The 17362-nt window shown below is 47.7% G+C and overlaps 1 protein-coding gene across 12 annotated transcripts in view; it reads right to left on the reverse strand.

Moving 5' to 3' along the window:
• The window catches only part of TRAK1 (trafficking kinesin protein 1), a 193604-nt gene that overhangs the window by 57674 nt on the left and 118568 nt on the right, over positions 1-17362 (reverse strand). For 2 of the 12 annotated variants that reach the window (XM_043595652.1, XM_043595662.1), the window contains exon 1: positions 2320-2596. The exons of 8 other annotated variants lie outside the window; for them this stretch is intronic. In XM_043595652.1, coding sequence (XP_043451587.1) covers positions 2320-2431 — 112 coding nt within the window. In that variant the 5' untranslated portion in view covers positions 2432-2596. Of the gene's footprint in view, positions 1-2319; positions 2597-11302; positions 11650-17362 lie in introns of those variants that run through there. 2 more of the 12 variants (XM_043595653.1, XM_043595654.1) reach the window with 2 other exon arrangements.

The following is a 17362-nucleotide window of genomic DNA, read 5'->3' on the forward strand; positions in this document are numbered from 1 at the left end:
ATCCTGGGTGATGCTGGTGCTACTGGGTGGGGGGGGGCCCACTTTGAGAACTGCTAGCATGGTGATTTAAGAGCAGAGGGCCCTTGAGTTGTTCTACATAGGCTGAAACCACTTACTAGCTCTGTGACTCTGGACAAGTTAACTTGTTTCCTCTTACAAGCCTGTGAAATGGAAATGATAATAGCGCTTAACCTCTGATCTGGCTGTTTGAAGGATTAAACGCACAAATCCACATGAAGTACTCAGCACGTAGTAAGAGCACAATAAACACTGGCTCTCATCACCATCATCTGGCTCCCAGTTTTCTTCTTAAAGTTAAAAATATGGATAGATGAAATATATACAACACAAAATGTTTTCTTCTCTTGACTAGGCTCTAAGACACTGTTCCAGAATCTTGTATAGCCTTTAATTTAGAATCATATGGTTCTGTGACTGGTTTCTAAACTCATCTCACTCTGCTTATGGCAACTGCTCATCTCGTATTCTCATATGCACAGGAATCCCCTGAAGATCTCGTTAAAAGGTGGGTTTTGACTCGGTGGGTCTGGGGCTGGAGCATCTGCATTTCCAACAGGCTCCCAGGTGATGTGGGGACACGGGGGCTGGAAGGGACACCAGCTGATCCAGGGAAACCTGGGCTGGCCCTAGCTCTATGAGAGCAGGTGGATGCCTTTCCCTTGAGTACTTGCAGGAACCTGACTAATGCACAGTCCCCATCGGCCGGCCGTTCCTACACCATCTCCTTCGTGAAAGGGCCAGGCGGGGTTTGAGGCCTCAGCTTGGAGACCCCCATCTCTCTGCCAGCTCTTCCCTTCCCCGGCTTTCTCCAATTTAATGCTTTTAACTGTCCTGTGGTAAAATGTTACTGTTTTTAGGACAGAACGTTTTTCTCAAACGAAAACACTTCTGATAAGGCCAATTATAAATAACTTAAAAAAATTTTTTTAATGTTTATCTTTGTTCTTGAGACACAGAGAGACAGAGCATGAACAGGGGAGAGGCAGAGAAAGGGAGACACAGAATCGGAAGCAGGCTCCAGGCTCTGAGCTGTCAGCACAGAGCCCGACACGGGGCTTGAACTCATCAACTGTGAGATCATGACCTGAGCTGAAGCTGGACGCTCAACAGACTGAGTCACCCAGGCGCCCCTATAAATAACTTTTAAAATAAATTTATGTTGAGACATGAAGATAAACCATTTCAGAGCAGAACTTTGTAAAGGTATTCAGACTGTTTTTCCTCAAGACCTAAAGAACATACATGCAGTCACTGTTTAAACATTCTGCTGCACCCCCAAAATCCCTTTCTCTGCCCTGCGGGCAAAAGCACCAGAAGCCCAACCAGGAAACTCCCACTGAGCATCTGGGCCTCTCATTGAATTAACACCCTCACTTCTCCAGAAGCTGTGTCCCTCTAACAGAGCCCGAAGGTGGGTCCCCAGGTGACTTCAAAGTCAGCCTTGTACTTTTCCATTTGAAAGAATCCTAAATTAAAAAAAAAAAAAAAATCCCTGTTTCAAATCAGTGATTAATGACTTTTTAAAGATAAGCAACACCAGCACAAAAACACACTTTATTTAATAACGACTCAGTCTCAGGGCGCCTGGGTGGCTTAGTCGGTTGAGCCTCCGACTTCGGCTCAGGTCACTCATGATCTTACTGTTCGTGAGTTCGAGCCCTGTGTTGGGCTCTGTGCTGATAGCTCGGAGCCCGGAGCCTGCTTTGGATTCTGTGTCTCCCTCTCTCTCTGCCCCTCCCCAACTCGCACTCTGTCTCTCTCTCAAAAATAAACAAATGTTTAAAAAAAATTTTTTTTTTTAAATAATAATGACTCAGTCTCTTGCTAATTTACCAAAACCTGTTCAGTCACAAGAAAACAACCAAAACTCTTAAAGCAGAGTACTGGAATGCCACACACACACACACACACACACACACACACACAGCGAAAAGACAACTAACTGATATTTGCAACAACATGTATGAATCAGTCAAGCAACAGGAACCAGTCAAAATAATGCACCCTGTTTGATTCCATCTGTGTAGATCAAGAACAAAGGAGCAAAATAAATCTCAGGTCACAGAACTCAGGACAATGGTCTCCCTCCTGGGGCACAAGGGGCTTTCCCAGGGTGCCAGACATACGACATGTGGTTTTACAAGGGGGTCATCACAAGCCATCCACCAACGTAAGATCTGTGTGCTTGAAGTTATACCTCAATAAGGAAATGAAAGAGTGCTGTGAGATCAGTGAAACAGCCAGGCGTACTTAGACACTAACAGGGAAAGGGTCAGTTTGAACAAAGTACGAATTTACCCTCTTCCAAGAGGTCCAGGCTTTCGTGCCGCTCGCTGGTGGGCTTCCTCTCTTCATCTCGGTAGTCGTACTCAAAACACTCTTCTTCCCTTCCCGCGTCTCTCAGGGACATTGCTGAAGTCACCCCAAAGCCAAAACATTGCCCTAAGGGGCTGTTCTTGGGGGAGCTCCCAGCCGTCTGCCCAGAGGAGCCATTGGAGCCCGGGCCCCTGGGGCACACGCTGGGCCCTGGACGGGGCCGAGGACGTGCCCTGGCTGAGCTAGAGTGGAGGGTGTACACAGGGCCATTGGCCCAGCGTCACCCAAGACAGACCCGGAAGGGGGTGGTTCCCAGGAGCAGAGAGGAGGGACAGGGTGGGGGCAGGAGAGGGAGAAGCACCTGCCAGAACGGGAATGCCCTGCCTGCCCCAGGGCGACCGTGCCAGGTGCTGTGGATTCACAGGGGGAGGTGGGCAGGCAGGTGGAGGACCTCAGGCAAGCTCTCCACCTCCAGATGCCCCTCCCCACTTCTCCTCCCCCAGGAAGCAGTGAGGAAATGGTAGCTCCCTGGAAGTTTCCTAGCATCTGCACAGGGTGATACCAAGAAAGCCTTAAGCAGGTGCACCTGTCTACAGGTGGGACCCTAGAAGAAGAGCTGCCCTGGTAAATAACTGCACAATGCCCTCAGATGGGAGGTTTTCGGTGGGCACGCTCCAGGAGCTGGGACCCAGCGGACTTTGACAACAGCCTGACACAGTGCTGAATGGGAAAGGAAGTGATCATTCTCATTTCTAGCAGAAGGAAAAAAAAAAAAAAAACACATGGCAGGAACCATTACCTGTTTTAAGATTAATTCAATCTTTCTTTGGTAATAATGCATTGCATCTGCTCTTTTTAAATCTGCATTTGATAACCCCCACTCTCATCCTAAATCTGCGTATTCACAGTCAAATCCGTAAATTCTAATTGCTGGGATAAGGGGGAAAATAATCTAAAGCCTAATAGCTTACAACATTGCCTGGAAGAAGAATCCAGTTTAATTGTGTGTCTCAATACCAATTCCTCTGTACTGCTTAATTTTGCCTTTAACAGTGAAAATGGCAGGTCCCTCCATCAAACCCACTGGAAGGTGGCCCTGAGCGCTGGCATCTAAGAAGTACGGCACATTCTGTGATTTCTGGGCTTCAGCTGCCTCCCGGCTACACTGTGGCAGGTCTCCCGGCTCCTAAAAGCCACATCGGGAGACCTATTCCACCTCCCTCCGATTCACCTCCCCCAGGTAACCAAGAGGGAGGCTTTCAGCAGAGGCAAGACCATTATAAAGAATTCTCTGCACAGGCTCAGGCCCTAGGTCTCATTCATCTTTGGATCCTTAAGTCTGAAGATCCTGTTTTGGTAAGCTAAAAATGTCTGCTGCATTGAATCGCTACCTCCATAAAAACGAATTTAAGACCACACGAGTGCCTGAAATAGAAAATCAGAATATAACAAAAGTGCTATTTAAAAATGAAACCCTAGAGACATATGCATTGTCTGGTTAATATTTTGGAACCTGAAAATGATTACTACGTTTTATAACACTAAAAATGTGTTCTTTGTAAAAAGGAGGCTTAGCAGAAATTCAGTGGCAGGGAGCTTAAAATCGCATTTTGAAAATCTGCATTAACTTTCAGCACAACGTTTATGAGGATACATGCTCAGGAAAAAAAAAAATGCCACTTAATCTCAATAAATGGCATCAAATTGGGCCTGATTCAATTCAAACGACGGTGAGTCTGACACCCTGGCAAGGGAGGGAGGGACAGAGGGAGCATTATTCATTCAGCAAATATAAGGCCGACTATAAGACGTGTAGGATACTGTGCTGGGCCACGGTGTGTGTAAATGAAAACAAAAGCTGATTTCATGTAGTTGAAAATACTCTCAGTGATGACTCATAACCAAGTTGCTTATAGCCAGCTTTTAACTCAAATCTAGGCTACCTTTAACAAATGAAGCCCAAGTCTACACATATTACATAGTAAACATTTAGGACACGGCATTTTGAACACAAAACCGTCCTAGACTCTTCATGTCACCTCATATGCCTGGGTTTAGTCCTTCAGGATATTCCCCGCCCCCCACCCCAAATCTCTCCTCCCTCCCCACCCTGCAGGGATGTGAAGGAATTCTCAAACCTCATCCACATCTGCATTCATTTCAAGGTTAAAGGCAGACACGGGCCCAAGAGCATCTTCTCTGACAGAGTAATCTCTCCAAAAGCCAAAGCAAGAAAGCCCAGGAATCCCTGTGCCAAGTGGGAGACCCTGGACCTCTGGATGCGAAGCTACAGGAGCTCAGCCCCAGGAAGAGTCAAGTAGCAAGGGTGCTGCCGTCCCAGAGGCAAGGAGCAGACACTGGGGCCCCGGGCAGGGCGGCAGGGACTGAGTTCTGGACCTTCCCTGGGAACACTGGACAGGAAGGCTGTAAGTGGAAGGTGTCCCCTCTTGCAGGGTGGAGGGGCAAACTTCTGTGAGTGTCCCTCTTCAGATCTACTCAACATACCATCACAGAAGTCACTGTCCTGAAGCTCCACCATGCCTGAGACGGGCCACAAGTCCCTGGAGCTATTTACATTTACATTTAAATTGATTAAAATTAAATAAAATTCAAGATTCAGTCATGCCAGCCAGGTTTCCAGTGCTCCAGGGCCACACGTGGCCAGTGGCCACCATCCTGGACAGCACCGCACAATGTTGCCATTGTCACAACAAGTCCTACTGGGCACCAGCCCTCCAGAGGGTGCCCCTTCGTCTCGAGACGCGGGCTGTACGCTTCCTGGCCTCCATAGCCTGTGCCTCCCCTGCAGCCCCCTGCCCGCCTGACCCCACGGCACTCTCCTGCCGTGAGTGTCCTTGTCCTCTTCCGAGGGCCACCCACAGCGCAGACTTCTCTCAGTGCTCCATGCACCTCCTCCCTCCATTTCTCGGCCCCGGCTAAGGGTGCCGGTTACTGACGATCCTTCTCCAAGAACCTCGCTTATGCCATTAAAAAAAATTAGTAAGAGAAACATGGGCTCTGGGCTTGCATCTACTTCTTGGGAAGGACATTACCGCTACTTTACTCAAGCCAGTGAGAAGAGCTGACAGTTACGTTATGCATTTACACTTAATTCTTTTTTTCCCCCCCAAGTCGCTTTAAGAGCCATTCACAGGGTGTTGTTTGGAAAGGGAAGGGCCATCTTGCACTGTCAAAGGTGCATCCTGCAATAAACACAAGATGAAAACACAGAGGCCTGTTTGCATCATATGACACAGAGTGCAGGAACATTAGAAACTCATCAAAAACCAAGTCTTTTTTTTTTTTTTTTTACTTATTTGTTTTGAGAGGGACAGAGACCTCGTGAGTGAGGGAAGGGCAGAGAGAGAGAGAGAGAGAGAGAGAGAGAGAGAGAGAATATCCCCAAGCAGGCTCCGCCATGACAGCTCATAAACCATGAGATCATGACCCAAGCTGAAACTGAGAGGTGGATGCTTAACCGACTTGGCCACCCAGGCACCGCCCCCCCACCCCTAGTAACAGCTTTTCAGTTAATGCCTAAAATATCTCCAGCAAAACTTTACTCCCAAAATGGCCACCCCTACCTTAGAGTGGCATTTTAGAGGTCACTGCAATGAAGCCAAGCAGTAGAGCACATGTGACCGCCCCTGTGGATTGCCACGGACTTTTCACTATGGAGTAAGAAGCCCAGAGAAAGGCTTCCTCAGCCATCCACTGGTTTCCCCATGATGAGATCAGCATGAGGGAGACCCCCTCCCGCCCAGACATTCACATCTGTAATGCTGCTCAGTGAGGAGAGAGGGTGTACAGTCACAAAGAAAGTGCAGCAAGAAACGGGTGGTCAAGATACTATACCCTTGTTCCAAATGCCACTCACCTTCTGAAAGGGATTTTTTTTTTTGTAAACTTTTTTATGTTTATCTTTGAGAGACAGTGAGTGTGCGTGAGTGAGGGAGGGACAGAGAAAGAGGGAGAAAGAATCCGAAGCAGGCTCCAGGCTCTGAGCTGTAGGCCCAGAGCCCAACGTAGGGCTTAAACTCACAGACTGAGAGATCATGACCTGAGCCCAAGTCGGACGCTCAACCGACTGAGCTACACAGGTGCCCCATGAAAGGGATTTGTAGAAAGAACTAACTACACTATCTCTGAGAAAATAAAATTAAGCACTGGCCCAGTACATCACTGTTTACAAAAAGCTTTTACAGTTGACCCTTGCACAACATGATTTTGAACTGCATGGATCCACTTATACGTGGATTTTCTTCTCGATAAATACAATACAGTGCTGTGAATCTATTTTCTCTAATGACTTTCTTAATAACCTTTTCTTTTCTCCAGCTTACTGTATTGTAAGAACACCTTAATCGACTGTTTATGTTATTGATAAAGCTACCAGTCAACGGTAGGCTATTCTAGTAGTTAAGTCTTGGAGGAGCCAAAAGTTCTACGCAGATTTTTTTTTATTGTGGGGCAGGGAGGGGGTCGGCATCCCAAACCTCTATGATGTTCAAGGGTCAACTGTCCTTTATTCACGCTCCTTATACTCTTCACAATGGCTCTGGTCAGTGTGGCTGTCCCCACTTGCCAGATGGGCCATCTGGGTTGACGGGCTCACAGAGGTCCCAGGATGTGCCCAAACCACAGAGCCATACGGGGTGCAAAACAGGCCTCAAGCAGAAACTCCATGCCCGTGCACTGTGTGGTGTTCTACCTACTTCTAGAGTCATTACAAAAGTACACTCTTTAACTTAAGGACAAACACTTGAACCCAAGCCTTTTAAAATATGAAACAGGCCTCACGAGTTTTTTTATTTTGTTTTTTAGAATCTTCAGCAGGCTCCCTGCTGAGCATGAAGCCTGATGCGGGACTCAATCCCACCACCCTGGGATCATGACCCGAGTCAAAATCAAGAGTTAGACACACAACTGATTGGGCCACCCAGGCACCCTGGGTCTCACAGTTTTTAAAATCGTAAGTGACCAGTGTAGCCAAGAAACAACATAAGATTCTGTGACAGACCTAAAGAATTCTTTCCCAGACCCCTATGTCTGCAGATGGTCTCCACTGACATTGGCACAGCTTCCCACACACCCGATGTAAAGAACCACCTAAAGCATGTGCTAAAAATTCAGATTTCTCAGGACCTCTCTGGGTCTGGAGTAAATCTGAGAATCTTTCTTTTAAATAAATGGGTATCGGGGCGCCTGGGTGGCTCAGTCGGTTAAGCGTCCGACTTCAGCTCAGGTCACAATCTCGCGGTCCATGAGTTCGAGCCCGGCATCGGGCTCTGGGCTGATGGCTCAGAGCCTGGAGCCTGCTTCCGATTCTGTGTCTCCCTCTCTCTCTCTGCCCTTCCCCCATTCATGCTCTGTCTCTCTCTGTTTCAAAAATAAATAAACGTTAAAAAAAATTTTTTTTAATAAATAAATGGGTATCATGATCCCAGGGTTGCGGGATCGAACCCCGTGTTGGGCTCCTCACTGGGCATGGAGCCTTCTTGAGACTCTCTCTCCCTCTACCCCTCTCCCCTGCTCTCGCTCCAATTAAAAAAAAAAAAAAAAAAAAAAGGAAATTAAAAAAAAGAAGGAGGAGGAGGAGGAGGGGAGACGGGATGGCTCAGTTGGTTGAGCATCCGACTCTTGATTTCAGTTCAGGTCATGATCCCAGGGTTGTGAGATCAAGCCCCACGTCAGGCTCTGTGCTGTGCATGGAGCCTGCTTGAGATCTCTCTCTCTCCCTCTGCCCCTACTCTCCTTGTATGCTCTCTCTCTAAAATAAAATTTAAAAAGAAAAAAAAGTTTTTTAATAAATAAATAAATAGGTGATTTTCATAGTACGCCAGGCTTCAGAGGGGGGTCACATCCAATGTAGCCACCATGACATCGTTTGACACTGTAGCTTAAGCTGTAGGCACTGGGTGTATCTGTGTAAATTCTGCGAAGGCCAAGCTACTCTTTGTTGAGAGCTGGCTGTTTGAAATCTCTAAAATTTACTTGAAGATACTGGGCAATCAACGCCTCCAGCTTCTTATCATTCCAAGCCCCTGCCCCATGCCTCTTGCTATACCCTTGGGGTCTTCCCGTGATGCGGTGTGGTTGGGGGAGGCGGGGAGGAAGATGGTGTGTTAAGATTCCAGAACTAAAACTGACAAAGGGGGGGCGCCTGGGTGGCTCAGTCAGTTAAGCGGCTGACTTCGGCTCAGGTCAGAATCTCTCGGTCCCTGAGTTCGAGCCCCCATCGGGCTCTGTGCTGACAGCTCGGAGCCTGGAGCCTGTTTCAGATTCTGTGTCTTCCCCTCTCTCTGACCCTCCCCTGTTCATGCTCTGTCTCTGTCTCAAAAATAAATAAACGTTAAAAAAAAATTTTTTTTTTAAATAAAACTGATAAAGGGGAAGGGTACGGTCATTCAGCACTGAAGAAAGCTCTCCTGAACCTCAGAGACGAAAGAGAATCAAGCTATTTCTTGATTCCAATTTTGAAAGAGGGGTCCTAATTGTCTTGCAATCCATATTCCCACCCATATAAATATTACTTTTTAGTGCTAACCCTGCAATTGAAGTGCAAGTCAGGAAGTCTGACATAAATGATGATTTTGCATCTTCTTCAAAACATTTGACTCATCTCTTATTATTAGTATGGAAAGTTCCCTAGAAGTTTCCCTCATTAAAGATTCAAATGACAAGAGAGACAAAGCAATGCTGTGTGTCTACTCCTACCTGGGCGGTCAGGACTGGGAGATAAAGGGGCTATTTCAATTTGCAAGTTTAAAGACGCATAAATAAGCAAAGGCAAATTGTATTTCCAGGCTAGCCTGCAGAGACCAGGAACCCAACTAGTTAGAAATGAGTCAACAAGTTAACTACAAAATTGGCATCTACTCGAAATCCCAACCCCCTGGATTTCCTAAACGAGGTGATTTCTGGGTTTCTGTCCCTTTTATTCCCTGTTTTGCTATTTTTAAAAATGGGATTATGAAAATGGCAATTGTCCCAGTAAATTCTGTCCCAGTGGCCTTCTCCCTTGCATCCCCACTGGAATGGAGGGTAAAGGCAAGTATTTTGCCCAACACGCATTTAGAAAGTAACCGCAATCAACACCGATCTACCCTTGAACAGATCAGCAGCCTTTCCTTCCATTTTCCTTTTCTGTTGGAAGAAGAGCGATCTGGCTGCCTCTGGGCCAAAAGACTCAACTGAGAAATGGCCGGGTAAGAAAATCCTTCTGACAGACACCCAGATAAGAGCCGGCCTCCTCTCACTCCTCAAAATGACCACCACGAGTAACTGGCTTTATTCCCAAGGACGAAGGTGTAAAGAGAGCTGGACAGCGTAGCAACTGGGTCAAGACAGGAAGAAACCTCCCTCCCCCGCTTGGCTTCTACGATGGATCCGTGGGAGCCATGGCCACACCCGACTCATCCGTGGTCTGGGACAGGCGCTCTGCTGGAACCGACGCTCCCATTCCAGTGATCCACTGAGATCCACACTTTAAAAAGTTAGGGAGGGCTCAGTGAGTCACAAATCACCAAGGAAACTACGAGAGTTCACTGACGGTTCTGAAAAGAAGCATCCCTGTCATTGCCTTTTGGAATTGGGAACTTGCTTCAAGAGTAATATATCCATGGGAAAAAAAGGATTTAATCATCTTTTCCCCCAAAGACCCTCGGAGCTGCCCACCACCACCATTACTCAGGATATTTAAAAACACACAGACTCAACATGACACTGTCTTCACATAATGCTGGGGGGGGGGGGGGGTAGTGGACAACAGTGGGGCTCAACTGGGGAACTTTCTCAGCACATTTACTACCCACCCACCCTCTCCAAGAAAGCCTCTAGGTCCCTCTCCCATAGCCCTTGCCAAGGCAGAAATTAGCAGATAAGAGACAATTATGTAGCTCTTCTGCTTACTAATGAGGCCAGCTCCCAGCCTGCCACATCATTCAGGTTAATCAAATGTGGTCATGGTCTTAGAGCAGTCTGAAACTCCCGAATCAATTAAAAAACAGTTACCTTACCTATTAATGGTTCGTGTGGGGCTGGGAACACTAGGGAACAGACCCTCAAACTGTATATATTGTGTCCTGTGTGTGTGTGTGTGTGTGTGTAAAAGACATGTGATTTGAGGGTCATTTTGAAGAAGAAATTAAGTAAGACAGATCAACTGTGCCCATACCCAATTCTGGGGCCCAACACCACAGGAGCCTAAGGTGCCTCTCCTGTGGCCTCTCTGAGAATGCAGCTCAGTGCTATTTGCCATGTATCCGGAACCTCCTGAGGCCTGTCCAGCCACACAAACTCCACCCAGTCTCCTCTGGAATGTGCCACACCCTCCCTGCACAAACTGAGCCCTGTGACAGAAGGAGACAGTCTCTCCCTGCCCCTCCCAATGTCTCCCCACCCCCATCTCCGTGGGATCCTACAAGCAAAATTCATTGGAATTGCCTGCTGGGTGGGAAGCTGCTTCTGCCTTTTCTCCGGCCTCCCCACAGCCCCCAGGTCTGGGCTCAGGAAAGGGAGGATTCTTCCAGGCCTGCCACCGACAGTCCAGAGAGCCACCTCCTGAATACACCACTCCCCAGCCCCGACAACAGCACAGAGGTCAGAACACATCTCCCCTTGCACACACATGCGCGCGTGCACCACCACCACACTCACGCCTCACCCCCAAGAGAATTCAATCCAAGAGAAGTATAATGCTCACAAGCCCTGCACACCAATACCATCTGCCCTCCTGAGCAAAGACCGACTGACCACAGAGGGATCTCAGTGAGCCCTGCCCACCTGCCATCTCCTCCATCAAGCTTTGAAAACTGTCAGGGCCATGCATGCCTGCGGTGGTGCTGGTTCTATTGCCCCCCCTCCCACCTCTCTCCCTGGGAAAGGTTTCAGGACCAACACCCCACCCCAGAGGGAAACAATACCCCTACACATCCCTGCTCTGTTTTGCAGGGGCCATAATTACCGTCCGAGCATTCTTCATAATACCAGTCTAGTTCATAATAATCCGCTTCAATAAATTTCTGCATAGTCAGTATTCTTGCAGAGGAGAGAACAGACTTCACAGCGCCATCAACATCAAGTAAAACGCTGCCATGCCTCCCTGCCCTTCCAGAACACCGGGCAGAAGAGCATCCTGAAACACAGCAGAATGAAGCTGTGCATTCTTAATGACAGTCCGAAGCCAACACAGAGAAGGGGCAGCCAGGAGAAAAATTCTGGTGGGATGAGGACAGGAGGGAAGGGAGGCGATTTGCAGAGCTCCTGGGGCCCCGGGGCAGGTCTGCTAATAAAGCAGCAGCAGCCAGCAGCCCTGAATGGGAGTATCCGGAATCATCCTATCCAGACGAGAGGATGGTGACGTCACGGACACACACAACCACCCCGAGGTCTCACTCGAGCCTCGCCTCCCGCTCCCTGCTCATCTTTCAATCTCACGGTTGCCATAGAAACTGGCCAGCGCTGAAAAATGATGCAGAGATGGAGGAAATGTCTTCCTGGGAAGCTGGGAGCAGGGGCTGCGAGGTGCCACCCAGGGAGAAGGGAGGGTGCGGGCAGGTGGGGCCGGGGACTGCGCCCCCATCATCACTCCCAAAGAATGTAAGAGACCCTGGGCCACCACAGAGTCCGCATGGGAGAAATGCCACCATTACTTCTGGTTTTCTTTCCCCAGCCTGATTTAAAACACCGAACATCTTTTCTTAAAATCATTGACCGCCACGTAAGGAAAATGTAAATTACTTTAAAAAATGGAAACGTGTTCACTGACAGGCAGTTCTGCTCACGCCTTTGCTCAAACTTCTGGAAAAACAGCCTTCGACCTACAAATAGAGAAGCACGCCATTACAGAGGGGCCCGTGCAATTCGATATACTGTTTCATGGACACTCGTGTGTGTAATCAAAGTATAAACACACACAGCAGCATGAAACAACCCACTTTCAAGACAGTGGTTGCCTCGAGGGAAGCAGGGAATGGGGCTTTGAAACTGTCCTTGTAAAAGCATCTGTAATGTTTTATCTCCTGAAGAAGAAAAAAAAAAAAAGGAGTTAACATTTATTAGTTCCGAGTGTTTGGCATGTTTTAAATACTTCTTTAAAATGAGTCATGGATAATGGACAGATTTTGGACTTCTTATAGGTAACTCCCTCCTCTAAAACAGAAAGGTTTCTCAGTCCTAGCGCTAGTGACATTTAAAGCCAGATCATCCTTTGCGGGGCACCCGCAGGCTGTTAAGCACCATCCCTGGCCTCTGCGCTCTTACTTGCCAGAAGCACTACCTTCTCTCCTCGTAGATGTAAGGACCAGGCACTGCCAAACGTCCTCTGGGGGCCAAAATCTCCCTCAAAACCCTGCTGCCCTAAAACAAAACTACCTACAGAACCTCACCAGCCTGCTGGCCGAGTACCGTGACTATCTGTGGGTGTCCACAGCAGCAGCATGGGCTTGGTTAAGTTTTCCTCTTCGTGTTCCACTCAAGACTGTGTCGTCTGTGAATGAGTAATAGTAAAAGTCTCTTTACCACTACTGAGAGGGCATGCTTCTTTCCTTCTACAGTGACCCCACAGGGTCATCTCTCTTTATTCCACCCGTGGCATATGGCATATGGTGCCTCGGCTAACAAATGCGGAGGAAAGGACATCCCTCTAGGGCAGGGCTTCCCAGGATTTAATGTGCATGTAAATCACCCAGAGCTCTTGCTAAAATGCAGATTCTGATGCAGCAGGTCTATGGAAGGCCCAAGATTCTGCATTTCTAACAAGTTTCCAAGGTAAGGCAATGCTGCTGGTCCCCAGGCCACGCTTTGAATGTGAGGTACTTCAACAGGATGAATAGATAGGGAGGGTAATAGACACAGTATGTGCATTTGAATAAAAAAGTTTCAAGAAGAAAACTATGTGTGTGTGTATATATATATACACATTCATGCACGTACATACATACACACACAATGACAAACCCTATATATAGACTCTTGGGCAGAATCTGTACTATATATAAATCAATCTCAGCCTTCCTAAATCATGAGAAGCAGAGGAGCCTTTAATGCTGTGTTGTGAGGTTCCCCAGAGCTGGCTTCCTGCACCTGTGTAGGCTCCAGAAGTTTCTCCCAGCTCCAGGTACCCTCTCCTTACTTCAGGGCCCTGTGTCGCTTTACCAGGCCATGCTTGCATACCAGCACAGGATGCTACAGGGACAGCTTCCCACTTGCCAGGCGGCCGACTGAGCCCATGTGGGAGAGCACGCCCTGTCCTGTGTGGAAAGTGGGGTTCCTGCCTCTTTAGCACCACCCAATAGCAGAACCCCCTCAAGTCTCAGAAGGGGAAAGGAAAGTTAAAGGCAGCTGGTGATGAATCTTGGCTCAAGTTGTAAACAGGCTTTTGGGAAAGTCTGGAAAATGTCGAGTGCCAAGGAATGGTACTGTCTCTGGCCATGCTGTCCCAGCTGTCACCTACACCCTGGAGGACCTGTACCCCTCCCCACCCAATCCCAAATTCTTGCTGGGCAAAGTGGAGGGCAGACTCCATCGCCTCCCTCACTTACTTTAATCCCTGCCCTTCCCTCTCCCTGACCCCAACTTGGACACACATTTAAGATTTTCTAGGGCATCTGCCTATTTAAAGTCAGCAGCCAATGATTTTAATTCCGGCTATACCTGCCCCCATTATCTGAACCTCTCCCTCCCTCTGGCCCTTTATCAGGTCTCTCTCTGGTGAGGACAGCACCTCCCACCAGCCCCACAGCAGACCCCCAAGTGGCCCTCCCATGTGTCATTCCTCACCTTAAGGGAGCAGAGGCTGGTGCCCCAAGGTTTTCTGAGGTTTTGTTTGTTTCAAGCTCCTCATGGCGTTTCTAAAGAAGATTATAGGCCTCAGAGATAAACGAGTCAACAATTAACAGATGCCTCAAATACCAGCACATTCAACAGGTTCAATCCACTACATCTGGGGAAAAGGGTCCAATATGAGTTTGCAAAAGGAAGATGTAATAAAGGAACAGGAAATGCAAACTCTGTAAAGCATCACAGAAAGTCAGATGAGCGTAAAGACCCCTTAAACAAAGGCTTGGCACATGCACCTTCCAGTGCTATGAATTTTAAAAAATACTTTACTCATAACACATCACCATAAAAGCAAAACGTAACAGGTGGATGGATAGAGGGATAGAGGGATGTACAGATGGACGACAGACTAATGGCAGGCAGTTTAATTTCATAGTTAAGAGCATGGGCTTTAGCAGTACGATCGCGTGATGTTTGATCTGGGCTCCTCGTTCGCCATCTCTATGACCTTCTTAGACCGAGTCCTGTCTGCTAAATGGGGTGATTATAATACCCGCCCCAGGGATGAGGCGAGCCTTTAATTAATGGAAGGGAGAGCACTCAGCACAGTGCCTGGGACAAAGTGAGTTTGCAAAAAATATCAGTTTGGGATCATCCTCACCACTCAAATTCTGTAGGCCAGTATGGGCAGTTAAAAAGACAGCACAATTTTGTAAGCTATAATTAGGGAAATGAGGTAGAAACGGCACTTCTTGGCTTGTCCCAGCATAATTAACGGAAAGGGTCTGAGTTCACAGTAATAAGCCAGAGTGACAGTTGGGTGGGGGGAAGGGCAGGGAGCATATTTCTAAACAGTAACCTATTACTGAACACAACCTCTATCAAGTGCAAATATTGTATATATCCAATGAACATCTGAAGAAAATGGGAAAGAAAGAAAACAGAGCGTATCAAGTACAAAGGAAAGAGCATCACTCGTGGGTGACTTCCAGGAGCTCCGAGCAAGAATCAAAGTGAACATCCACACCCAAACTCCCATTTTACAGGCTCCGAAGGGGAAAGCCATCCATCCACAGCTCTGCAGAGCTGGTGCTGAGGTTAAGATCCAGGAGTATCTGTCTTCAAATCCACACTTTCATCCAAAAGTCCCACATGCTCCCCCCCACCCCCCTCCACGAGGGTTCCAGCCCTCCCTCTCCCAGGCTTCCAGCAGCTGAAGAAGCAAGGTCCTCTTCCCGTGCGCTGGGCGGAGGCTGCCCCCATCACTGCCCCACCCTGGGAGAATCGGGATCAGGGACAGGGTCCAGGAGCAGCCTCAGAGAAGTCACCTCTCACTCACCCTCATCACCAATACCATTTAGGAAATGCAGGCTGCTCACCAGGAAGTCAGCACTTCCTGTCTCACTCATTCCTCAGACCCTGCTACCTAATCACCAGCCCCCCCCAGCTGTGTAGACAAGGAAAGGGGGCCTAGAGACAGATTAAACAGCTCACCCCGGATCACTCAGCAATAAGAACATCTGGATATGAACTGGGCATGGTCCACCCCTAAAGTCTTTCCATCAATAATTAGGAAAACATCTAAGGATTATTCACAAGTGAAATGTGGGAGGAAAAAAAGGGGGGGGGGGCGACACAATGAAAGGAGATAAAAACTCAAGGTGGCATCTCACTGGAAAAACAAATTGCGAAGCCTTTTTTTTCCAGAACGAAATAAAAAATGATCAGGAGTTAAATTGAAACTATCAATGGGACTTTGTGATATTAAAAAGAAATACTATTTCCAGCTCTGTCAAGAAAGGGGCCCGGTAAGGATACCACTCCACCCACAACCAGCACGTCAACCTTCTGGTGTCCAGATTTGGGTTAAACCTCAACATGCCTCCTTGGAGAGCTGCTAATTTCATGTCTTGGGGTAGGAAAAATCAGGATCCACCTACAATGCCAGCCTGCCAGAAAGCAAAGATGGTCCCATGAGGTCTTGGGTAGAGGTGACAAGGCTTAAAAGGATGATCACGGGCCAGGTTGTGAAATTTGCACATCAAAAACAGAATAGAGTTAATAACATTTAAAGCCAACAGGTTGAGTCTGTAAAGGCCATGAATGTCAGGGAATAACAAGACTAAAAGGGCAACCAAATGAACAAGGCTACAGATACATAAAGGGAAGGAGAAGATGATAGGAAGATATTTTTAATCCATCTTAAGAAGTAGGGGAAGGTGGGTGTGTAGGACTGTTCTGTCTCTGCCACTAATGCCTTTTACAAAGCATTACACGAACATTTCTCTAAGTAGGGTGGCTATGAATAAGCCACCCAGAAATGAAATGAGGAGGCAGGTCAAATAACAGAAAGGCCTGACGCTTCGGTCACAAACTACACCCGGGGTGGGGAGGAGGCTCGGGTCCTGGGCCGCAAGGAGAGCTGTATGTTCTCGTTTATACGCACTTATGAGACTCTAATAGATTTGGTCTGTTAAGGGGAATCGAATTCTATCCATTTGTAATCAAATTTAAATTTTTAAAAGAACTTAATTTCTGAAGCGCCTGGGCGGCTCAGTTGGTTGAGTGTCCAACTCTTGATTTCAGCTCAGGCCATGATCCCAGGGTCGTGGGATCAAGCCCCATGTCGGGCTCCGTGCTGAGTGTGCAGCCTGCTTAGGATATTCTCTCTCTCTTTCTCTGCCCTGTCCAGACTCTGCCCCTCTCCTGCTCATGTGCTCTCTCTAAAATTAAAAAATGAAAAACAAATTTAATTTCTAAGTCTCTATTAGTTGTGTGAGCATATGAATTAAATATCCATATACAAGTGATTTCATATATATATAATTGAATGCATACATATACGTATATATAATTTTGAATAGTTGTTCAATACGTTTAAAAGATGAGTCAACACTAACAACGATTAAAGTACAAATAACACAGTTATGAATGTGCTCCAAAGTATGTGCCGTTACAGAACTCGCCATATGTCACTTTCCTCCGTGCCCTGCGGTGATGGGTGCAGGCCATGTGCTGCCGACCAAACAGGTGGGGAGAAGGACAGCTCCCTGTGTGCTCCCCTCCTGCCTGGAAGCAGGACCACTCGACAGCCCCAATCCCCTCTGGAGCATGCTCCCCGTCTCTAGAGCTTTCCTCCCTTCAGGAAATAGCGCGTCTGGCCTTCCACCTGCACCCAACAGTGGCCAGGAGCCTAAAGACAGAAGAGGGGAAGGCCCAAAATGAGCTTCCTCACCTTCCATTC

This window comes from Prionailurus bengalensis, chromosome C2 (genome assembly GCF_016509475.1).
Source record: "Prionailurus bengalensis isolate Pbe53 chromosome C2, Fcat_Pben_1.1_paternal_pri, whole genome shotgun sequence".
In the NCBI taxonomy this organism is placed as follows: Eukaryota; Metazoa; Chordata; class Mammalia; order Carnivora; family Felidae; genus Prionailurus; species Prionailurus bengalensis.